This window comes from Pseudonaja textilis, chromosome 1, assembly GCF_049901715.1.
Source record: "Pseudonaja textilis isolate UNSWEBS1 chromosome 1, rPseTex1.2, whole genome shotgun sequence".
Lineage (NCBI taxonomy): Eukaryota > Metazoa > Chordata > Lepidosauria > Squamata > Elapidae > Pseudonaja > Pseudonaja textilis.
This window is the reverse complement of record NC_141990.1, coordinates 80576164-80601518: the sequence shown is the minus strand read 5'-3', so window position 1 is coordinate 80601518 and position 25355 is coordinate 80576164. Positions and strand designations below refer to the sequence as shown.

Here is a 25355-nt window from a genome sequence, read left to right as displayed (position 1 = left end):
AAGTTGCCCACAAGCCTAGTATAAAGCAGACACTGTTGGAAGACGAGTTAATCAAAATGTTAAAAGAAAAGTCTTTCTGTCTGAACTCACCCCCAAAATCTCAGACTTTCCTTTCCTCTTTCCTTTCCTCTTTCTTTTCCTTTCCTCTTTCCTTTCCTTTCCTTTCCTTCCCTCTTTCTTTTCCTTCCCTCTTTCCTCTCCTTTCCTCTCTCCTTTCCTCTTCCCATTCCTCTCTCCTTTCCTTTCCTCTTCCCATTCCTCTCTCCTTTCCTCTCTCCTTTCCTCTCTCCTTTCCTCTTCCTCTTTCCTTTCCTCTTTCTTTTCCTTTCCTCTTTCCTTTCCTTTCTTCTCCTTCCCTCTTTCTTTTCTTTTCCTCTTTTCTCTCATTTCCTCTCTCCTTTCCTCTTTCCCCTCCTTTCCTCTTTCCTTTCCTTTCCTCTCTCCTTTCCTCTTCCTTTCCTCTTTCTTTTCCTTTCCTCTTTCCTTTCCTTTCCTTTCCTTTCCTCTTTCCTTTCCTCTTTTCTTTTCTTTCCTCTTTCCTTTCCTCTCCTTTCCTCTTCTCTTTCCTTTCCTTTCCTCTTTCTTTTCCTTTCCTTTTGTTTTGGAGTTAGTATTGATTCCTGAAACTGCCTAGACACATTCCTGCAGTTTTCTTGGGGATATTTTTGGGAAACACCCACCTTGGTAGGTAAGGGGCAAGCCTCAAAGTACAGAATTTTGTCAAGTCTTTGTGTAGCCGCAAGAGGTCCAGAACTGACTCCCTCTTATGCTCCCTGGAATCTTATCTATCTGTTCCCAGGTTAAAGCTAGCATTCTCGGGAGATATCTGAATAATATGCAGAATATAATAAAGTACTGAGTTTGAACCTTACACATGTAGGTCTGGTTACTAAATGCCTGACGGAATCCTTACCTATGTTTGCCTTGTTTCCTTCTTCCTTCTAATGTATCTGCTTATGGGTCTTGTCTTCTTGCTTAAAAACTGGATGACATGGACTTACTATATTTTTCAAGCCATTCTGGAGGTCTTCTTTATTGAACAACATAAAAATGCTCAGAATGAATAGATAGCTGGATGAATAAAAATGTAAACAAGCATTTATTTAGACCGATCATAAAATTCAAACTTTTCCTTTTTTTATTTTATTTTGAGGATATAATTAAGGATCTGGGCATATAGTGCAAAGAATGCTTCCATGGCTTAATCCAAATGATTATGGTATTTCAACTGGAGGTATTCTGCACACAATGATAAACACGTTGATGCATAAAATATATTTGCAAGGTGTGACTGATTGTTTTGTTGTTACTTGACATTGGGAGGCAATTTTATATTTATGATTCAGTAAGACTCAGGCAAGTCCTTATAAAATAATCATAAACATAACATGGTACTTAGATTATATTATGATTCAAGCCTGATTAATCATGAATATAATTATCCTGGACACATCTTTTAACTGATTTTTCTTCTTGACAAGATGCAAAATAAAAGATGAAGGAGGCCCTCTAGTGGGAAAGAGATGGAAAAAGATTTTACACTGGTAATAAAAAGAACCTTGTTAAGTTCCAACTTCATGGACTATGGAGTCCTGTGCCAGTTTTCTTGCTTAATGCCCTACCACAATTTAATATCATCCTATAAGTATATATTATCATGGTTTTTTTTCAGACAAAGCATTCATTTCTTTTATTTTCATCAATATACCAATGCTGCAAAATGCTTACTGAAAACTTCTTAAATTCCTCTCAAGACTGATTATAGAAATTAGTGCTATTAAGGTTGCTAACTCCTTCCTGGGGAAACATACAATCAAACTGGTTTTGGTATAGACATATCTTCCTTCCAATATTTTCATCTGAAAACAACAGGGACATTTGTATAATTCACACTTCATTTTCCCCATTTTTCTTTTTGTGTTAGCATGTAAGTATCACCCAACTACTGATGTAGATGCATAAAAAAATGGGCAGGGCTTCAAGTGTGATGCCACACCAGCTATCTTCAGATGTTTATTTCCCCCATCCCTTTGAACCCACAGATTTTCATGACATACTCTGGTATTTTTGGAACAAAGAAACAAAATTGTTTATTTATTTGTTTGCAAATGCTGTACATTTAGCAAAAGAGTAAAGAGTTAAATTTCTGGGGGGAAAAACGAAATGATAGGGTGACCCTATGAGGATAGGGTGAACATGGGAGTCAAAGGAGCAAACTTTTCTGTGTTTGAAATTATTTGGGTAAAATATGAGAGGTCATGCAGCAAAAAGCTTAAGAAGGCAAAATGAATGGGAAGAAAGGCTGAGACAGAATAAGACAGACCCTGGGATCGGGGACAAGTGCTTTAATTATTGATTGAAAGGGGGAATACAAATCAGATATTGCTTAGTAGTTGAAATCACACCAGAGGTGGTATTCAGTAGATTCTGACTAGTTCTGGAGAACCAGGAGCAGAAATTTTGAGTAGTTCAGAGAACTGGCAAATACCACCTCTGATTGGAAATTTTACAGTATCCTTCCCCTGCCACGCCCACCAAGTCACGCCCATAGAACTGGTAGTAAAAAACATTTGAATCCCACCATTGGATCACACACTCATCAAACATTCAAAATTAGAGAGACAAACATGTGCTGGAAGAAGAACCACAGAGAAGAGAATGCAATACACACACACATACACACACACAGCAATACCTGTGTCATCAACTGGAAATGTGAATTCAGTGACACTAACACTTCTGCCATTTATGACCTACTCACCAGGAGGTTGTAGATACAGGGCGAAGACTTGATTGCTTGTTCCTTCTTTTTAAAAAATCTGCCTGCTTTTTTGACTAAGAGATGGTTAACCATGGCTCATTTCCTTCCTGGACTAACATCTGAATCTTTGAATCTTCTCTGTGTAAGGTGTAATCAGCTAGATCAGGGGTGGACAACTATGGCCCCTTTCCAACCTGTGAAGTTCAGTTCTCACTTATTCTCACTCACATGTTTTGAATATATTATTTTACTATAATAATCTGGCTCATGCTTATGATAATCAGAATAGTCAGAGGAAGTACTGTATACTGCTAAACATCAGCAAATAAGTTCTTCTTTTTAAGGGGTGTCATACTCGTGGCGTCACATGGTATATCGCAACTTTTTTTCCCCTTCGCTAAACCGGGTGTGGGTGTGGCCAGTACGTGATGCATCTGGCCCACGGACCATGAGTTTGACAGCCTTGTTCTATATAGATAGCCCTTAGTTAATGACTGCCTTGTTCAGAGACCATTCAAACTTATGATGGTGCTAAAAAAATAGATTTATTAGCAGTCCTCAGCCTTACAGCTGTTGCAGTCATGTGATTGCAGTTTGGGTGATTGTCAACTGGAACACACAACTATTGTAGCATGCTGTTGTCCTGTACTGCTATTTTGTGACTGTCAGAGTCAAAGAGAAGTTGGCAGGATGTCGCAAGTCATAGTCACATGAAATTATGCTTATCAGTTGTGGGTGATCTGCTTAACGAACACAGCTAAACTGACGGCATACATCAGGTGCATTCACATGATGTTTTATTTAATGACTACATCATTTTACAACAGAGCTGCTGGTCCCAATTGTGGTTGTTAAGTGAGGACTACTTTTTATTTATATTCTGAGACCTTCTAGAAACATCGCACTAACTAGGGATGGAAACAAGAATAAATGACAGAATGGCTAGCACAAGAGTTTTTATATTTTAATCCTGTTTTTCTTTAAAGAAAACCCAAACATTTTTAAATTTTGGATAATCAATTGATGGTCAGAAAGAAAAACTAAATTGTGGCCTTCCATAATATCTTATATTTAACCACTCTACTATGTTAGGTTTCAAAAGAGAAGGGAAATAGAAAAATGTAATACTCTTATGATTGCTTATGCCGCCACAACCCTTTGGCACCTGTCCAAAAAAAAAAAAAATACAGCCTTCATGTGGTTGAGGTGTTATGCTCTAGCAACTATCCAAACAGCATTAAAAATGACCGAAATACCGTTAAAATTGTTTTGTATTTTTAGCTAGTGCGTGAAAGGGTTTTTGGTAAGATATGTAATATAATATGACTATAGCCTAGCCCCAGACCCCATCTCAAAAATTGCCAGGTTCACGTATATATGTATGTGTAGATGTATCAACAGAATCTCAATAATACCCTGGTTAGAAGATTGTGAAGTTTCAGAATCTTACAAATAAGTCCAGGTCTCAGAGATGGTATTCAGCAGGTTCTGACCAGTTCTGGAAAACCAGTAGCGGAAATTTTGAGTAGTTGGAGAACCGGCAAATATCACGTCTGAATGGATTTTACAGTATCATTCCCCTGCCACATCCACCAAGCCATGCCCACAGAACCGGTAATAAAAAATTCTGAATCCCACCATGTCTTCCTCTTTCCCTACACTTCTTTCCTTTCTGGTCTTCTATAACTTTTTTGAGATGGTGGTGGCTCTACCCTAGCACATAATAGCACCATAAAGAAAACAATGAATAAGGCCTTTTCTGATTCCCTAATATTCACCTGAGATTACGGAAATCGCTTCCCTCAAGTCGTGTTTGCGTTCCTTTGGTCATAAAATAGGCAACAGCACCATCCTGTGGTCTTTTTCATTTCAGACTATGGGATTGCTAAGATTTGTAAAACTTCCAAGAAAATTGAACATTGCTTAAGAATAAGCAATTGTTCCAGTTCAAGAAGATACACCCACCCAGTCACATGGTCACGTCCACGTAGCCACGCCCACAGAACCAGTTGTTAAAAAATTTGAATCTTACCCCTAGAACCGGGGATATTTAGTTTATCGAAGGACTAGGGATGACATGAAAGCTGCCTTCTAATGTTTGAGGGGCTGTCTCAGAGAAGAGGGAGACAACTTATTCTCTAAAGCACTTGATGGCAAGAGAAGTAATGGATGGAAACTTACCAAAGAGAGATCCAATCTAGAATTAAGAATAAATTTGCTGACAGTGAGAACAATTAATCAGTGGAACGGCTTGCCTTCAGAAATTGTAGATACACCAACACTGGAGCTTTTAAAAAAGAGATTGAACAGCCATTTTCTGGAAGGATAGGGTCTCCTGCTTCAGCAGGGGGATGGATAGAGGACCTTCAAGGTCCCTTCCAACTCTTATTCTGCTAAGGTCTACATTTTTCCTGACAAGGTTTTGGAAACAGATTTTCTTTACTTGCGTCCTAGGTCTAAGAGAGATGGATTGGCCCAAGGTCACACAAGATACAATGGAATTAGATCTCATGGTTTCTAAATCTAAGGGTGTAAAAAATGTTTGGAGCTTGAAGTGGTCATTTCGATTTTACCAATAGAAAAGAACATAGTTTAATCAGACTTTCATTTGGGTCAGCACCCCAAAAGATACTGTTTGATCCTCTATTCAGAACAAACACCAATTTCAGTGTTGTTGCAAGTGTTACAATCATCCCAAGTCCTGTGATTGACATGTTCTTTTGGGTATCTGAAGGACTGTTACAACTGAAGGCGGGGGGAGGGATCTCATTTTTTGTGTGCATCCTGAAGTCCCATTTTTCCTTGTCTTCACCTACGTCACATCAGACTGGTTGACATTCTTTTACGAATTCTTTTTTTTTTTTTGTAAAGTTTTATTAATTTACAAAAAACAATACACAAACAAAACATAAGACATAAGAACATAAAACATCTTTTTCAACAACTACTTAAAAAAAACAAATAAAACATCTCATTTGAATACAATATAATTCTAAATTATCACATTTCAACGCATAACTTAATAAGCATCTTATATATTCAACTTCATATCTTATTACTGTTTTCCACCTTCTTACTATTTCTTCCTTTATTTCTATTCAGTTTTCTAAAGAAGTTTTATATTTTTTTCTATGTTATGTGTTTGTTAGTTTATATTTGTTTTTTGAGGAGTAATATCGGATAAGAACATATGAAATAGTAATAATATGAAATATAGTAAGATGAAATATATGAATGAATAAAACTGAATAGAAATATGAATTCTTTTTATGAACTTGGAAAATTGTTTTCAAAACAGCCTTGTTTCCAGACATCGTGCTCATCAACTTAGTTAATAATATATTTCTCCTCTGCCTCCAAGTTCTGTGCTAGATTATTGGGCAATTGAATTCTTTCAATCAGGTATTGTCTATATACTGATGGCATTGTTAAGCTACTCCTATAGTGACTAACGGGACCTCCGTCCTCTAGAGCCAAACCCAAGTAGGTGTTGCTTTACACAAAGCAGTAGATGAAGTTCAACAGTGTTGTCTTTTAAAAATGATGTGTTTGGCTGAGCTTCTGAAGAGTTTTTAAAAGTGAAAAAAGATCTACACTGGTTTGGTTGCTTTTGTATTCTTTTGAAAGCGATTTTTTAATCCCACCTTTATTCGATATATATCAGGGGTCCCCAACCCACAGCCCAGAAACTGGATGAGGATGAGGCAGCACATAAAACAATGCCACTGGTCTGTGCAAAAAACCCTCTATGGAACCGGTCCCTGGTGCCAAAAGGTTAGGGGCTGCTGCTTTAATTAACTCAAGGGAGAAAACATTATCTAATAATCTATTTTCCTCACAACAATCCTGTGAGGTTGAGTTAGGCTAAGAAATTTTTTAGAACCTTAACCTTGGCCAGTTTTTAAACTCTATTTACTGGGTGGTAAAGTAGCAGTTTGTCAGTATGAACTACCGCTCATGTATTTTTAAGCTTTGGGATAAAAAAAGAGGGAAAATTCCTTGATTTGATTGCTTTCTCTAGGTGTGAAATGTTTTGTGTTGTTCTGCAAAATAAAAGCTAGCCAAAACAGAATATACCAGATCTCAGGGGAAAAATGCATTGTCCTGCCCTAAATATGGTAGGAAAAAGATCTGTTCTAACAGGAGTGAAAAACTAAGCCATTACCAAATTATAACTCACAACAGCCTCAGATGGCTGTCAATGGTAAAGTATGTTGCCAGCTTTATTCTTCAACCTCTGGAAAATTACAGTAACAATCTCTATCCTTTTATGAACATAATTCTCTGCAAAGGACCTATCAGGGAGATTCTATTTATTCCTTCCTATTCATATAGCATAGTTTAGTAATTAGAAAAGACCTGTGTACACCTCATGAGTAAACCAGTGCTCATGCTAAGCACCCAGCTTCCAAATGCATGAAGGTATTTCAATGAGCAACCTAATGAGCATTGAACTGAAGTGATTAGTGGGCCACCATGGAGGCATCATTAATCTTTAAAGGCTGTCACATTCACATAGCAGAGACGGTTTTATTTATAAAGATAGTTTTTATTTTTCATGTAGACAAACAAATATTTAAGTATTTACAATTATATACATTTCTAGGCAACTTTACCTAGTAATGAAAATGAAATGGTACAGGACAACACTATTTCAGCAGCTATCAGGACAAGTGTGGTTATAAAAACTTCTCCTATTTATATATTTAATCTTTTAATCAGATGAAATTCAGTTAATAAAAATTTGGCATTGCGAATACATTAAATATCATTTGCTTATTATAGATCGTACTGTAAAAACTCTGAAAGGCATTTTATAAAGGCATGAAGTTAGAGGCCATATAACAACTTTTAAAAATAATCTGGGGGTAGTAACGGTAACATTTAATTAAAATCCACTGTTAAGTCTATTTGCTAAGTCAGGGTTGTCATGTACAATTCCCATGTAAACCTAGTGGTTTAAAAATTCTGTTGAACATCCTTCTAAAAAGGGGAGAGGAAGACACCTGAAAAAAATTTTAAAATTGATTTTAAAAATATCACTGCATTTTTTAAATTACAACCACAACTTTCACATTCACTCCTCTTCTGAACCTATAAGCAAAATATGACACCCTAGCTAAAATTTATGTCAGGAAAATTATAGCCTCCGTAAATTCTGTTTGCTTTTTTTGCTACAAGGAAGAGGTCCTAGTCTGAAAGACGTTTTTACAGGCTTTCCAATGATGCAATCCGTGGCACTATGGTAGCTGCACAAGCACTTTGTGCAAAAGTCAAAACCACAGCTTTCTCGGACACACGTTGCCCTTTGCAGATGGGAATCGTATTTTGCAGGGGAACCACAGCGATGGCAAACTTTCAGACTTTCAGTATTTTTCAAAGTCTTTGCAACCTAAAAACAAAACAAAACACATAATCCAGCATGTATTTTTGAAGTTGTTTTTTTTAACCAATTTCCTAGAATAAACCATATGGAACATGTTTAGAAAATTCTGAGATAGGTTCACTCCATCCTTGTTTAATGACCAATCTGTTTGTGATTTTCTCAATAGGTAAAATGACTCCTAACCAACATGTGATTGAGAAAGAGATGCTGTAAAGATCACTGGTTGTTGCCATCTCATCCAGATGAAGTTCTCTTGTATGCCCTGTGCCTGATTTATTTTCTCTCCATCACAAGATGGAGATTGCCTAAATAGGCTATAGCTTCTAGAGTTGCTTTTCTTTGTAACATAGCATTTTCTTAAGAAGCCCTAACTTCAAGCTAATAAGCTCAGTTCTGTGACGTTAAATTAGTTAAGTCTCTAGCCAGATGGCACTGCAGCTTCAAACTGACCAGATGATAATCAGTTTCACACCGAAAGCTTTTGTTGTCAGACACATGAAATTTGGCTGTATATACTCCAATGAGCTCTGGAGGTGCAGTAGTTAAAATGTAGTATTGCAGGCAAAATTCTGCCCGCATTCTGAGTTCTATCCTGACAGAGGTCAAGACTGATTCACCCTTCCATCCTTCTGAGATCAGTAAAATGAGGATCCAGATATGCAAATAATGCTTCTACACTGTAAACACCCAGGGACTGCTCTAAAGCGTTATGGGGCAGTTATATAAGTCTAAATGCTATTGCTATTGGTTGGGGAATGATTTTTTATTACTGTCTTATTTACAAATGGTCACTAGTTATGGTAGTCCCTAAAATTGGAGTATTGTACCAATAATTTACCATTGTAAAATGTAATTACTGCTCAGCTCCCAGGGACTCTGGGAAATTTACAAATTGTTTAAAACATTAAAATTAAGAATTGGGGCAACTTCTTGCCCACGTTGCCAATGATTTGATTGAATCATTCAAACTAAGTTTATCACTTTTCATTGTTATATGTTAATCAGTGTATATCAAAGGTTCCCAAACTTTGTGATACTAAAACTCCCTGCTATGAGCGTGCCCAAAGGCATAGTCAAATTTTTCTCCTGCCTTTGAGTTTGCTTATGCTCCAAAAGATTCTTCAGCTCAGTCTGACAATCTTAATAAGTGGTTTCCTGTACTTTCAGTATATATTAAATCAAGATTAAAATATTTGTATTTTATATTACCTCAGAAAATTGTGAATGCCGGCTGAAAGAAGAGCTCTGATTATTCTGGGTGTTTGCTTTCATTCGGGATGTTTTTTTAGAAAAGTTGATTTGTGTAGATGCTACTTTCTGAATATACGTTAATGGTTCACGATGGAGAGCATACTCCCGTGTATCAGACTGTTTGGCAGCTACCGTGTTGCTATTCTGTGAAGAAAAGAAAATTTTAATAAACCATTAATAAATCATTAAACAAAGATTTGCTTCTGTAACTCATTACTATACTTGAACATAACATGTTTTCATCTCTCCATATACTGTATAGTAAATAAGCCTTTCAGAAATGACTGGGGAATTGAGCATTTAACTAATATTTTTTTTCCTTTACAATTCCCAACTTGATTCCCCCTGGAGAAGTCTGTTTTCTGTTTGTTATAAAACTGACCTATGTTATAGAATTTAAAGTGGTTTCTTAGTTTTGCTTTTACCCAAAGCCAGTTACTCGACCTCAAACCAGTCATAGTTTGGGACCACATATTGGATGATATTGTCTACCCATTACACCTTCAGGCAGACATTCAGTATAAACAGTAATGTTTGGAGAAAGCAATTCTCCAGGAAGATCTCCCTGATGGCTCTTTTGGCAAATTTATTTTCTTGTACATCATTTTTCAGTTTTAAAAAATATTTACATGCAAAAATAAATTTTTTGTGATACATTGTTCTTTATATTATTTTAACCACTTCTACTGTTTAGAAACAGAAACTGAATGTTACAGCTACATCCTGCTGTATGATTTACAGGGATTTGGTTTATAAAAATTCAGGTCTCTGTGATAAAGATTGAGAAGCACTCGACTTACCAAACTGAGTTTTAGTGCTTCGTTATACATCTGGAAAGCCCACTTGTCACTAAGAAGAATTTTCTTCCATGTAATGCTAACTTTAGCCATGCTGTTGTGGAAAGAAAACCCATAGTTAAAATCAGACAGCATTCTAATTATTACTTAACAGAAACCATAGAAACATTCAATATACATATAACACAAATATAAGCGTTTGTTTTTTTTAAAAAAAATACAGTCCTTTACTGCTTTCAGTGAACTTGCTTCCTTAAAGATATAGAAAAGTATCAACTAGAGCAGTGCTGCCAAACTTCCGGCCTGTAGGCCAGATGCATCATGCACTGGCCACACCAATGTCTGGTTTAACAAAGGGGAAAAGTTCCCATATGTCACATGACATGGATTTGACACCCCTGAACTAGAGCAAACTCCTCATCCTTTTCTGAAATGGGTCTCCATTTCATTAAACACGTAGAAAAGAAAAATGATAAAAATTTTCATTGCTTAACCTTTAGGAATGCATTTTCTTTTGCCCCAACAATGACTTTGTGAGTTATATCTAAAGCTCATCCTAGTATATTTGCAAATGTCAGAATTCTCTTCAGTACTGTAGCGCTAATGCTATAACTAGAAAAAAAAGTTATTTTATTTGAGCACACAGCCCATGCTGTAAGGCATATGCAAATCTTGTTCCATTTATGAAATACATTTTTGATATAGCTTCAGTCTTCTTGTGAAATATTTTCACGTAATGAAAACTAGCATTTTGCCCAAGAAAGCATATCATGGGCTTTAAGAAAATCTTTAAATTTAATACAGTATAGGTTAACCTGTATTTATTTTGCCAAGGGAAAACACAACATTGTGAACTTACTTTATCAAGTCTGTATGGTTAAGGTGTATTAAGATGTTTGCTAACAGATGTCTGAATTTCCCATGAAATAATTCTCCAATAATATCTAGCTTATCTAATCCCATTTTTTTGCCAATCAGATTCACAAATTCCATTTTCCTTGAAGCCATTTTATCTAAGACAAGGGCCCATGACTTTGGATTCCGTTTGCTAGCTTTTTTCAAAGTTGAGCAGACAAGTTCTTCAAAATGGAGGACTGGTAGTAAATTCTTTCTTGGACTGAAACTATGATTTGGTATATTGTTGATATTCCCTGCTAATAGCACACTGTCATCATTATCATTGGGTTTGTGCTGAATACCCAACAAAGAGGAGTAACCACTGTCTTCGTTTTCATTGTCAATTTCACTGGCACTCTCAATATGCCCCCATGATACTTTTTGGTTTTCTTTATTATGCATAAGCTTTTCTCCACTTTTGAGGTTGAAATTCTTGGGACTTCCATGATGCAGGTCACCATAGAACAGCTTTTCTTTGGTACAGCCTTTGTATTTTTCACTGTAACTCTCAGAGCAAGGCTCTTCTGGTGTTGCTTCTGTTCCAGTTAGTTTTAATGGTAAAGATCCACAGTAAACATGGGTATAATTAAAATCACGTTTCATTTTCAGTGGTTAGGGTAGCTTTTCAAATGTTCCCTGAAATTAAAATATATATATTAGTCCAAATCATTATTTTAAACTAGAGAATGGTTGAAAGTAAAGAACAGGTTTTTTTAAACAAAATCAACAAATTATTGCCTTCATGTTGATAATTCTTGATTATTTTGTTGATAATTGTAAATAGAAATGTGGAAATGTGGCATTCTATAGAAAGGGTTAATATAAGTGGCAAGGTATTTGGCTTCAGACAAAACAAAAATAATAATACTGTTTTATTCCGCATATATGCAACTTAGTAAGATATCCATACAGACCAATTCAACAGAACTCAAATTAAAGATGGCAATAAATATGGTATGTTTATCACAAATTTGATTAGAGGAACCCAAGTTACACAATGTTGGTATATAATAACCTATTAAGTAGTTAATAAATCATATCTACTTAAGGATTGTGAGTTTTCCAAGCCATTCTGTAGCAGTGGTTTTCCTGCATTGGCAAGGTGTTAGCAAATCACATCTGCTTAAGGACTCTGAATTTGGTCAGCCATTTTTCAGATTCTAACAGTGGTTTTCCTGTATGGGCAAAATTGAATAGTCTTTGATCTATTTTTTTTAATCAGAACACATGGCACTAGCTTTGTCTAACATTTTCCAACTGTTCTTGTGCTAAAAACTGCTTCAGTAAAGGTTAGTACACAACTTTCTTTTATCCCAAAATACAAACTTTTTTCAAGAAAGCTAGCAATGCAATTTAGATATCTTTTTCCATATAGCTGGATTTGGCAGACTCCAACTAAGCATGAATAACTCTCATTCACATTACAATTTTTTTCTCCCTTCTGTTCCCAGGGTTGTATAGATGTGAAGGTTACACAAGGGAGGAAAAATTACCTTACCCCAATCTGCTAATGGAAGTCATTCCAGAAGTATTTTAATAGGCTCTACACATTTCATTCAGTGAATTTGAAAAAGGATCAATTGCAGGTATTATTTATGGATAGTATAATGCAGTCATCACTTAGGATATGCTCTTTGGTTCTAACCTACTTATAGTGCCTTCATATATATGAGACAATGAAGTCTGTCAGTTTCAGAACCATTTTTGAAACTGCCTGAATTGCACAACTGCTGCATGGCAACAGCTATTTAAAGACATGTGCTTTGGGTGAATACCTTATTAATCAATGGGGATGAGAAGAATACTCAGATTTCTATAAGCTCAAGGAGTTAAAAGAAAATGGGGAGCCATAAAGGTAATTTCAAAGGTATTATTTTATTATTAAGGGATTATTGATAAGGGAACCAGGAAGGACAGTACATTTCAGACACCTAGGCTGTGCGTATAGCCAAATCCACTGCTTAAATTTTGGTTTATGTAGCCTCCTCATGAGACTCAGGGTTCAGGTTAAAGACGAACACTATACAGAAGCCTGATGATGGCAGATGAGATTCTGCCGAAACTACAACTTTAAAAGCACAACTATAATATAAATTAATCCCACTTTTTGCCAAGCAAAAAGAGAGGGTTGGTGTGGTTTCTGACAGGATCCCACATATATATGTGGGATCCTGTCAGAGGCCACACACTAATCCTCTCTTTTGCTTGGCAAAAAGTGGGATTAATTTTTGTTCTCCCTCCCAAAATTTTCAAAGCTCCCAGCTTGACAGAAAAGACCCCTTTAAAGGCAGAGGACAAACTGGAGGGCGGGAGTTCTTTCTGACCCTGCTAAGTTTTTTTGCTCGGGGCCTTTCAAAATCTAGTTTCTCTACCCCCCCGCCCGGTTTCTTTTAGGAAAGTGCTCAATCAAGGTCGGGCTGGTGGAGGAAGGAAAGCTCAGTGGCCGCAGAAGCCACGCCAACTGCCCTTGCCATCCAATCTGGCTTACTGGCGCGCTCCAGCAAAAAGCGAGGGAGCTTTCAAACCCGCCCTGAGCTCTTTAGAAATGGAGCCCGCCGGGCGCGCTGGACTCCGCGAGGCGGCCTCCAAGAAAGAGATGGGGTGGGGGGAGAGAAAAAGAAGGAACCGTCCCACAACCGGATCCAAGTTGTTTCCCCCTCCCATCGCAAAGGGGCACCCATTTTTTTTGCCCTCAGGGCTGCATTTTTGGAAAGGAAAAAAAAAGAGATAATTGGGGGCATTGGGGTGGAGAAAATGATCGCCCACCCCCAGAATGTTTTTTTTACCCGGTGCAGTAGATCAAGGATATGCTGGGGAGCGATGCAGGTTTTCCTGCAGGCACCCCCGGCCAAGACGCGGGAGGAAGCCGAGAGGCTTGTTCCGCTGGCGGGACTTTCTGCCCGAGTCAGTTTCTCAATCCGTGGCGATTGAGGCCGGGAGGGTTGTGGGTTTTTTGGGTTTTTTTGCATCGCTGCAGTCCCGTATTCCTTCTCTTCCCCCACCCCGCAGAACTGAGTACCCCTTATCGGCCAATCCATTCATTCGAGTCTCGTGGTCGTGGGGATCGGAGTCGAGCTTGCTTTATGAGCAATCCATGGAACACAAGCCACGGTTCTCCCTCAAAATAAGCCTCCAAAAACCCCGGTACCTGAAGTAGCTGGTTTTCTAGCCGGCAAAAAGCGCTGCTTCCTTTCGCGCTTTCTTTCTTTTTTTTCCCCCCCCAATCAGTCAGCCTCCGTCTGCTCTGGGTGGAATCTCCTTTCCGGGCACTTTTAAAAGGTTTAAATCTGGTATCCAAAACCCGAAGAGCCAATTAGGAGGAGCTCTAGCCAAAGCCGGCAGCCAATCAACGAGAAGCGAGTGGCGGCGGCCAATGCCGGTTCGCGAGGTGTGCCTTGCCGTTGAAAGGGACTCCCTCCCTCCCCGCCCCCCTCCCATTTCTGCCCGCCAGCCTTCAGCTCCGGCCAAGGGATTTAAAAGACTGAGCGCGCGCGCGGGGAAAGGGGGAGGAAAAAAAGAAAAGAGGCCGGCTAGCGCGCGCTCCTGCCCTCTCTTGGGCGTGGTGGTGGGTGGTGTAGATTTAAGGCACCGCCGGAGCGCGGGAGATGCTGCGGCGCCTGCCCAGGAGTGCGACAAGGCTCGCGCGCTCTCCCTCTGTTCGGGGACGTTCTATTGGACGTAGCCCTTTGGGTGTCTCGTGCCCATCCCCCGGGTTCCTGAGACGACGAGCGCGGGGACGGGATGTGGCTACAGGGCGCGAAGGGGGAAAAAAAAAAAAAAGAGAGAGAGAGAGAGAGAGAGCCTGTGGCCGGATTGTTAAGGCACCGATCCCATCTCTTTTCGGTCTTTTTTTTTTTTTTTCTAAACTGGCGGTTAAGGGAGAAAGTCGTTTATTCGGGCCGCCGCGATTCTTAGCACGTTTTCTAAAGTAACGCAACTTGGATGCAAGTTGGTCCTTTTTTAATTTTAATGTGGTAAGATGGAGCTACAGTCTATTCCGAATGGCACCTAATTTGGAAAGTATTCCCTGTAATATTCGAGGACCCCGTCCTATATATTTTACCCTAAACTTCCAAGAAAATTAATGCTTTTTTAAAAAAAAAATTTCGGGACGCAAGCTATGGTCATCCAAACAAAGCATTGGACCGAAAGTTCCTTGACCCTCCCCACAGTGACCCTGCGTTATCTTACTGTTTGCCAGTATTATTTGAGGAATCATGCTTTCTCATTCAATTATGTAGGCACGATTTGTGACTTTAGTACAAGAGTCTTCAAACTTGGCAAGTTTAAGACTTGTGGACTTCAACTCCCAGGATTCCTGAGCAAACATGACTGAAGGAGGAATTCTGGGAGTTGAAGTCCACAAGTCTTAAAGCTGTCAAGTTTGAAGACCCCTGCTTTAGAATGATGTACTTATTTCCAACAATTATTTACATCCTTCAAAGGAAGGGCATTGATCAGAAATGACCCTTTCACAGTAATAAGCGCACACGTAAAAAACTTCAAGATAGGATTTCCTTTGTTTTTACATTATATATTTTAAAAATCCAAGGCTATTTAAGAGCCCATGTAGAATATGTTATCAATGAAGATATTCCATCATATTTAGTAAAGTTAAACAGATATCCCGGAACTATGCTTCAACTTTTCATTAAAATTTCTTTGGAGATGACCTGGCAATATCATTAAGAGAGCTAATGCGTATGTATGTTTATTTCTGGTAGGTTAGTACTACAGTTAAATGTCTAATGGGAGAGGTTGCTGGGAAGCATTTGATCTTTTACAAGTAAGCTGTTTTCATCATTTACAACTACACTGCCCTGTTTATTTTTTTGTGCAAAAACAGGAGACAAAGTAAGACAACAAATAGAAGCATGGATGCAAACCTGAATCTGCCTCTGAATAAAGGTTGCATAGTCAAGGAATTTTTTCTGTTTTAATATTCAGAAAAATCCAATTCTCAAAAGACAATTCTCAATGTAATTTATTTCAAGTAAAAATTGTTACAAAATATACATTCCTTATAGTTTACACAGGGACTCCTTTTCTTAACATAGACTTTGACTTGCCTTTTACAACTAAATGGAAAAGGAGAGCTGAGAGCAAAATTCATTACTAGCACTAATGATGTTATCTAATTTGGGTAATGAAACATTTGTAGGAAAATGTTTCTGCCCACAAGGTCAGAAAGTACCTCAGAGTGTTTCCCCTCAAATGGAAAAAGAATTTGGAAAAAAAAGTTGCTGCTACTCAGGAGCACCCTTTTAAAAGATTTTAAAAAATGAAAGCCACTAGATCTGTAAAGTCCTGGATTCCCCCATCTTTGATGCAACACAGACAAAATCTATTATATGTAAGATAAGGGACCCCACCTATAATTATTAGCAAACAGTAAATTCTTAAGGGAAATGATTTCAATCAGGCTGACTGAGTGCAGTTTTGAACATGGACATGTCCCAAAAATAATGTTCGAACTTTGCCCGATATATCCAAAGTAGTCTGGATAATTCACTTATACCCATCAATTTCTACCCTTTTCATTTATGTACTCGTGCAACATTGCAAAGACTTAATTAGATCACAACCTGGTTAAAATCTGGTTATTTCCATCAAGCACAGGAGGGTATGCTATGTTTGAAAATGTTAATTTGGCAGACAAGGTCTATGTTCATTTTTTGTACAATTTTGATACTATATTTAGTTTACTATTTGGAAGCTTACTGGTGTTTCTTACTGTTACTTGCCCAGAATGGACTGCCTAGAAATAAAACAAATACATAAACACTTCAACTGCACAGTTGACTATGAGCAAGTACTTGAAAACTGGCATATTCTCAGTTTTCCAACTTCTCACCATTATCCAAATATGGAAGCTATAACCCAGTTTTTAGAATTTGGCTTCTTGGTGTGTTAGTGATTTGGGTTATTGTTTCTTGGCTGCCTGAATTTTTAATGTTTATAATGTTTGCTACTGTTTTTGTTCTATTTTAATTCTGTTAACCAGAATTATAGATTCGCTGGAGTTACTCATTGAGATGGGCAGCTGTATAAATTAAATAAATAAATATATTTAACAGTTTCTACCTGAAACATTGATGCTTTTTCACAACAGTAATAACTTTCATGCCATTCAGAGTCACTGGAAATTAGGCAGCATATACATTTAATATACACATCAAAATCCTTCAAAAACAAAATAGAAAACAGACAAACTTAGCCATTTAGTCTCAGCATGCTTTTAGCCTTGCCCATTTGACTTCTGCTTGTTGCTCTAGGTGCCAGTATGCTTCTGGATGCAATTCAGAGTGCTACCGTAGTTATCACCTATAAAACCCTACATGGCATGGGCCTGGTTGTTTGAGACTGCCTATTTCTTGTGGTTTCTGCCCAGTCAGTAAGATCCAACAGAGTGGGCAAGCTCCAGGTCCCTTTGATCACTGTCATTTTTTAGGACCTGGGAAGCATAGCTTCTCTTGTGGCACCTGTTCTGTGGAATTAGGTCCCCCTAAACTTATGGACAGCTTGTATCACGGCATTTAGGAATGCCTTAAATACCTGACTTCTCCCAGGCCAAGGGGTAGGGTGCATTCAACCCCCTTGTTAGAGGTAATCAGTATTTGTTGTTTGGGTGTTAAGCAGCACCAAAATAAATTGATATATGGGATTGTAAATCAATTCTGTGCAAGCAAACATACGCAGTGAACTAGTTTGAAAGCACTTTCCTACCTATGGTCTAGGATTTGATGAAGGTCATTTTGGTCTGCTTGCATCATTTTCTGAAATAACTTCCATTAACACCTCATATTCACTGTATCTTCTTAGAGACTCTATCATTTCATCTAGCAGTTCTTCTCCCAGCATGAATCTTTGGATGTGATGTACTGACTTGCCTATTCTATGGTCAGTAACCCGATCCTGGGGAAAATTGTAAGTTCTGATTTTCTCTGATCTTCCTTTGGTCCCAATCTAAACAGGGGGAAAAAATTAATCAGTAAAGTTTTTACATGTCTGGAAAGTTTAGTATTTGGGAAATGTTCCCAATCCAACAAAAGGTATGCATTTGTGTATCCATGAAAAAAGTAAATCATCAATATATACAGCCCTTTACAAAGTGAATATAAGCAAAAACTACACGAAACATAAATACACTGTTCTGAAGAGCTTCCAGTCTAAACTGCTCAAGAAAGGGACAGGAAATTTGGAGGAAGGTTAGTGAACTTTTGTTAAATTTACCCATAGAGGGAAATTATTTTAAGCATGACACACTTGCATAATACCTCTTTTACATATCTCCATCTAAACATGCTTTTTCTCAGTCAGGGAGAAATTTTGAATAAAGTGGATAGGAAAAGAGAAAAAAGTAAAGAATTCAAGACAAAACAATTATCCTCCCTCAAAATGTCTTGGGCCACAATTTTCATGATTACACAGCTTCTTGGCTGGAAATTTTGAAAGACCAACAGACAGAGGGCACCAATTTGGCAGAATGCTGTTCTACATAACTACATCTTCTTTCCTCCTACCAATGCTCAGTAACATTTCAGGATTCACACTGCGTCACTTGTATTTCAACTATATCCAAATTATAATCCAGGTCTTTTCAACCTGAGCTGGTTTAGCCAACACCACAACAAAATGGCTTGTTAACAAAGCAGTCTGCTGGTGTCTGCTATTTAGATCATGCTCACTGAGGTTCTTTGACAAGGTACAGCAAATAAATCATGGATGGTATTGTCAACTATTTTTTATTTCTTTTATGATGTTAGCAAAAACAGTTTTTCTCACCAGTTCTGATTTTTCTTTGTAACTGAGGCTTCAGTGAAACAATGTGTATCAGTGCACTGCTGATTTGCTTTCAGAAAAATCTGGTAGTGTCAGGTGCAAGGAACCAGAATGACACAATGAGCTGAATATACAAGAATCTCCCTAGACTAACTGCAATCTCTTGAGAACAACCAGACAAGCACTTTAGATAGATAGATAGATAGATAGATAGATAGATAGATAGATAGATAGATAGATAGATGTATGTATGTATGTATGTATGTATGTGTATGTATGTTTGGGGGAGGGAGGATGGTCAAGTTTCCATTGCTTTCTTTTCTGCAAAGACTCCAAGCTAGCCAGTCTTAACTCCATCCCTCACCTCAGCTGCAAATTCAGCCATAGTTATTACAGCAGAACATCCTTAGATCTGAAGAACAATGCAGCACATTTTACCTGAATCTTTCTGGCAGTATGTATCTTTGCTGTTTGTTCTTCAAGTTTGATGCTATATAGTTTAGCTTGAAGAAGCTCCATAGCTTTTTCTTTATTTCTAATTTGAGATCTTTCTTGTTGACATTCAGATACTATACCTACAACAGAGGAGATGTAGAAGTTAGGCAAAAACAAAAAAACAAAAACAGAAGCATGTAAAGTACAACAATGTATGTTATATTTTAAGATATAATTAGTACAGAAGAGTACTTCGCATTTTTAGTTAAATGATACAACTGAATTATTATGCTCTATTTTTAAATTTAAGAATAGGATGCCAGAATTTGGAAACAAATATGCTATTGAACTGTAGCAAAATCAGCACAAGTCTTGACTGGAATGACAAATTTTGTTATATATTTTTATTTATGTGCTTTATATTCTACCAGAAGCCAACGATCTTTTTATGGGTTTTTTTGTAAGTTTGTATGCAGTGAAAGATATAATGTACTAGACCTCATTAGTTCTAAGAAAATGAATATAGTAATAGAGGTACAAGTAAAAAAAGAGAAAGTTTGAAAGAGATTATTGAGGGAAGGCTGCAAATAAAATGTACTGGACTGCATTGTTAGCAATGTATAATCTCATTTCACATAATATATGTATAGTATGTATGCAAAATTAGCATTCTCTAATTTATACATTACATCATCCTTTCCAAAGCAAGAACATTTTTCATATTTTTTTTTTCTTCAGTGTTCCCCAGTCTTAACTGTAACACTGAAAAAACAGACTCCAGGTCATGTACTTCCACAACTTCAGAGTGAGAATTCACTAGAGCTTATCTTGGTTGGCTAGCTTTGATCTTACGCTACAGTGCTGAAATTTTCTGTATCCCATAACATCCTCAGCCCAAATTGTAGACAACACTTATAGCTAAGATTTTCTATAAAGCATGTATCTTGTTACTGAGCATCATCATATAAAACATGAGACCATTAAAAAAAAAGTCCACTCATTTGAAAGTCATGTTTCAATACCTGTGGGAATATGAACTATCCGTACGGCACTATCAGTAGTATTCACATGCTGGCCACCGGCTCCACTGGCTCTTTTAGTTTCAATACATAAGTCTTTAGGATTAATTGTGAGAGTTATCTAGAACAGGAAAGAGACACTTTGCTTATTCTCTAACAGACTATTTGCAAATTATCCCAAATTCAACAAAATTTATAAATTATTTATGCTGTAAGATTTTGTGATTTTATTAATGCTGCTAATTAGCCTTCATGTTCTAAATAGATAGGGAAAAAAGTGTAATTGAATGGAATTCTCTTATCTGAATGCAGAAGGTTGGTCCAAATACTTACAGTAACTGCCTACCTCACTTGGCTGTGGTAATATTGCTACAGTCATTGTGCTGGTATGAATGCGGCCTTGCTTCTCAGTCTTTGGCACGCGTTGAACACGATGTACTCCTCCTTCAAACTTCAATTGTCCATATGCTTCAAGGCCTTTTATACTGGCAGATGCATGTCTTAAACCACCTTGATTAAAAAAAAACAATAAAAACAATCACAAAGTATACGTCTCTAGAAAAAAGATTATTCAAAAGTTCAGAAACACCTGAACCTGTCTGCTTGCCTGTCTATCTACCTATCGTGTGTGTTCATGAGTGTCTGCTGTTGAGCTATGATCCACCTAATTGCAGTTTATTGGAGGTCTATATCTTACAATGGTGTGCAGGGCATGCAGTTGTAGGCATTCATGAAGAAAGAATAGATTTTTCATGTAGCTTTATGTGTCCCATTTGCATGTCTCCCATTTGCCTGACCTCTGACATACAATGGCCTTACATGGATCTAGTATTTTGTTTATTTCCCTTATTGTATTTTTATTGTGCTTTGTTTGTGTTGTACTTATATTGTGAGCTACCTGGAGAAAGGCAGTGTCAAAGTAAAATAAAAATATGCCACTACATGAGATACCTCTAGAATTCTTAAGACTCTTAAGCTCTCTAAAACAACTGCACTGAAATAATATGATTCTCCATCTTAGGGGAGGATACTGAAGATGAGAATCTTCACTCTCTGTTACATACTATAGAGTTGGAAATTACTTTTGTAATCTCAAGACAACTCGCTGATAGGACTGAAAGTACATGCCAGAATTTCAAAAGATTACTTGCCTATAACACTGGAAGTATATGTCAGAGTATCAAAAGTCCAATTTTTATATGCCGCATACTGTTGATACATATCAAACATCTCAGCAGTGAACAACATTGCTTCCAGCCCTCCAACTCCAGAAGTCACTTCTATGACAAGATCATTTTTGTCAGTTTCCGCTGAAGGAATCAAAAGTGATACTATCTGAAATACATAAAAAGACATTTTTTATTTAAGTAAAATTTCCTTCAGCAAGGAATGCTGCCTGGAATGGGCTGAAATAAAAAAAGTAGTACACATATTTTAATCATTATGTAATGTATTAAAATTGTTAAAAATATTTTTCCCTAATTCCAATGGATACATCTACCATAAAGTTGGTTAGTCTTAGTTGACAAATTAATTTAGACGACTTAAGTGTACATAAGATTCAACATCAAATTTCTACCAATTCACTGAAACTGTAGAATGGTAATGAAACATCTTCAAGAAACCAACTAAGCTCGGAAACCATCAATAACAGTTCACTCCTAAACCATACATATTCTCTTTTATTAATAACAAAAATTCTTCCAGATTCATGGGATTCCTCCCTGAAACTAAATCCTGAAAAGAACCAAAATTCAGCAGTGGGGGGCGGGAAGCGGTGGGGAGGACATGAAATGAGGCAGCAGAGGAAGACTGCCAAATAATAGCATTTGACAGTACATTATCAAAATAGAAGCTAGTTAGTCTTGTATTTAAATGTCACGCTTCAGTAAGTGATTTACCTGATGTCTCAATTCTTCTATCTCTTCCTCACAGGAAATAATTTCCTTTTCTGCAAGCTTCCGCAAGTCTTCATTTTCATCTAGAATAGGATTGCACACTATTATCATAATAGTATTAATCTTTTTTTTTTCATACTTTCTTTCCTGTCTCTTGGCTATTTAGTATTTTTAACGCTTCTCCTATTCAGATATCAACAACAAATGTGAAAAGTAGACATCTAGTCCTCAACTTAACTACTCATTTAGTGACAGTTCAAACTTACAGTACCATTGAAAAAAGTGACTTATGACCATTTTTCATGCTTACGACCATTGCAGCATTCCCCATGATCATGTGATCAAAATTTGGAAGCTTGGTCTGATCCAGCTTCAGTCTTCCTAATCAGAAGAATGGCCCAAGTGGCAGCTCCAATGTGACAGAACGTGTCCTCAATAACAGGTAAGCTAACCACTTTGGAACCCCGCAGGCGAGTCCTTACTTTATACAAACACTTTTGGGAGCACCAATATATTTTCAGACATAGGCCACTAAGAAATATAGAAATATATAAAATATAGAATATTACATTAGAATAGACCACTGAGAAATAAACTATCCTGGGGAGGGATGGAGAAGAGCAAGATCTGCCATCAAAGACCACTGAAGACCAAGAATATCATTAAGTGTTGTACATTATGATTCTTGATTCTTAACGAATGTACTTTTTCTTTATGTATACTGAGAGTATTGACACCAAGACAAATTCCTTGTGTGTCCAACCACATTTGGCCAATAAAGTATTCTATTCTATTCTATTCTATTCTATTCTATTCTATTCTATTCTATTCTATTCTATTCTATTCTATTCTGAAACTTCAACTTCAGAATCGGGCTGCGCGAATACGCTAGTAGTGTGGCGCAGTGCTTAGAGTGCAAGCACAGTTCGCCAGTTCGAATCCGTTCAGGGACCCTGGCAGGCGGGCTGGTTGCTGTCACCCAGCGCAAGGGTCTCCAACCTTGGCTACTTTAAGACTTGTGGACTTCAACTCCCAGAATTCTTCAAAGCTGGCTGAAGAAATCTGGAAGTTGAAGTGCACAAGTCTTAAAGTGGCCAAGGTTGGAGACACCGATTCCCAGCGCGCGCCGTCCTCCTCCAATCCAGCCATCCGGCGGCGGTCCGTCAGGCAGAGGCCGTCTCACCTTCTCGCGCCAGCCGCTCCGTCTCGCGCAGCTCCTCTTCTTTGTCTCCCAAGAGGCGAATCCGCGCCGCCAACGCCGAACGGAAGCCTCCGGGCTGCTCTTCCGGCTGGCAGTGCTGATCCAAGAAACGCCGAAGCGCCGGTCTGGCGAATAACTCGCGCAAATCCGGCTGGCTGCTGAGCCAGCGTCGCGGCAGGATTTGGCCGCCCCATCGCGAACGAGCGGCAGGCGCCGAGGGAAAAGAAACGGCGAACTTCCGCCAGGCCGATCGACTCCGGCCGAAGCACCACCACATGCCGGGATCAAACTCAGCGTCAAAGTTCCGCTTCCCGTCCCGTCGCTTGGAGCAATGACTATCAAAGTCGCCGCTCTTTCCTCCGCTCTCTTTGATAGATACCAAGAAATGCGAAACAAATGAGGACAAGAGTTAGTTCAGGTTGTAGTTCGCGTTTCTATGCGGGGCACTGTCATATCACAAAAGAGGGAACATCTGCCCCTTCGAATAGAATAGAGCTGGAAGGGACCTCGGAGGTCTTCTAGTCCAGCCCTCTGCTCAAGCAGGAGAACCTATACAATCTCAGACAATGCCAGTTGCCAAGCTTCCAAATGTTGATCATGGGGATGCTGCAACGGTCATAAGCATGAAAAATGATCATAAGTGACTGTCCAGTCTCTTCTTAAAAACCTCCAGTGATGGAGCACCCATTATTTCTGGAGGCAAGCTCTTCCACTGGTTAATTCTCCTCACTGTTAGGAAGTTTCTCCTTAATTCCAGGTTGCTTCTCTCTTTGGTTAGTTTCCAACCATTGTTTGTTGCCCTGCCCTCTGGTGCTTTGTAGAATAATTTGACCTCTTCTTTGTGGCAGCTCCTCAAATACTGGAATACTGTTATCATTTTGCCCCTACCCCAAATCTTCTTAAGGAAAGAATGGGGTTGAAGAAGAGCTGAAGAAGCTTGTTGGTTGAGAAGTGAAACGTCACTGAAGGCTTTTAAGAAGAGATTGGACTGCCATTCGTCAGAAATGGTGTAGAGTCTCCTGCTTGGGGGGTGGTGGTGTTAGACTAGATGACCTACAAGGTCCCTTCCAACTCTCTTAATCTGTCTGTCTTCAAATACGTTTTTTTTTTTTTTCGTTTGTGAACATGAAGTATAATGTTTGGGTGTTATCACCATCTCTCTTTGTCAATTTATTTAAGAATCTTAGAGAGAGAGAGAGAGAAAAAGCTAGGGCCAGGCTAATTGGTCCTCGACGTTCGGAAACCCGATTCGAAGAACTGCGACAAATGCCGAAAATTGCCGAAGGTAGTTCCGAAGCTTGATTAGCTTTCTATGGTTAGTTCGGCAATGATCGGAAATGCGCTGGCTTTAGCCGGGCTCGGATGGGTCGGAAGCGAGAGGAATGCCGAAGCTACGTGGCGTGTATTGAATTAGACTACAAGAGTTTTATTTAGTTTTTTCCACAACTGCGCTTAGGCATCCCTGTTTGCTGGTCTTTCAGAAAGTCATAAAATCTCACAAAATCCAAACTGTTTCAGAGAACTTTCCATGATGAGACTGCTGCTGCCAACTCTACTTGTATAGCTCTTATCTGGGCTTATATGACATGGTTTTCATTTTCATATTGTTGCAGTTGTGTTAATCTTATGGATATTTCAACTTGTGTTGGTGCTACATAAACCCTTTTCTAAATCAAACAAACTGTGACAGAATTAGAGGAATAAATATGTCCTGTCTGCCAGAAGGCATTAATACTGGAAGGAAGGAAAATTTCTTTCTTTCTTTCTTTCTTTCTTTCTTTCTTTCTTTCTTTCTTTCTTTCTTTCTTTCTTTCTTTCTTTCTTTTCTTTCTTTCTTTCTTTCTTTCTTTCTTTCTTTCTCTTTCTTTCTTTTTCTTTCTTTCTTTCTTTCTTTATATTTATATTTATATTTATATTTATTAAATATT

The 25355-nt window shown here is 38.1% G+C and overlaps 2 protein-coding genes across 3 annotated transcripts; both read right to left on the bottom strand.

The window, feature by feature from the left end:
- Positions 1-7289: 7289 nt before the first annotated feature.
- Positions 7290-11695, bottom strand: FBXO5 (F-box protein 5). Its single transcript, XM_026705023.2, has 4 exons — positions 11055-11695; positions 10199-10289; positions 9357-9542; positions 7290-8153 (listed from the first exon to the last, which is right to left on the bottom strand). The coding sequence occupies exons 1-4, from the start codon at positions 11693-11695 to the stop codon at positions 7902-7904; spliced, it is 1170 nt and encodes a 389-aa protein (XP_026560808.1). The 3' UTR covers positions 7290-7901.
- MTRF1L (mitochondrial translation release factor 1 like) lies at positions 11622-23783 on the bottom strand. Of its 2 annotated transcripts, none has more exons than XM_087939347.1 (7): positions 23410-23783; positions 22230-22309; positions 21480-21663; positions 20675-20838; positions 20332-20449; positions 19313-19449; positions 11622-11728 (listed from the first exon to the last, which is right to left on the bottom strand). In XM_087939347.1, the coding sequence occupies exons 1-7, from the start codon at positions 23702-23704 to the stop codon at positions 11705-11707; spliced, it is 1002 nt and encodes a 333-aa protein (XP_087795473.1). In that variant the 5' UTR covers positions 23705-23783; the 3' UTR covers positions 11622-11704. The 2 variants fall into 2 exon arrangements, with proteins under 2 accessions (XP_087795473.1, XP_026560805.2); XM_026705020.2 differs by lacking the exon at positions 11622-11728 and adding an exon at positions 16059-18058 and having other exon boundaries at positions 23410-23776.
- Positions 23784-25355: the final 1572 nt, after the last annotated feature.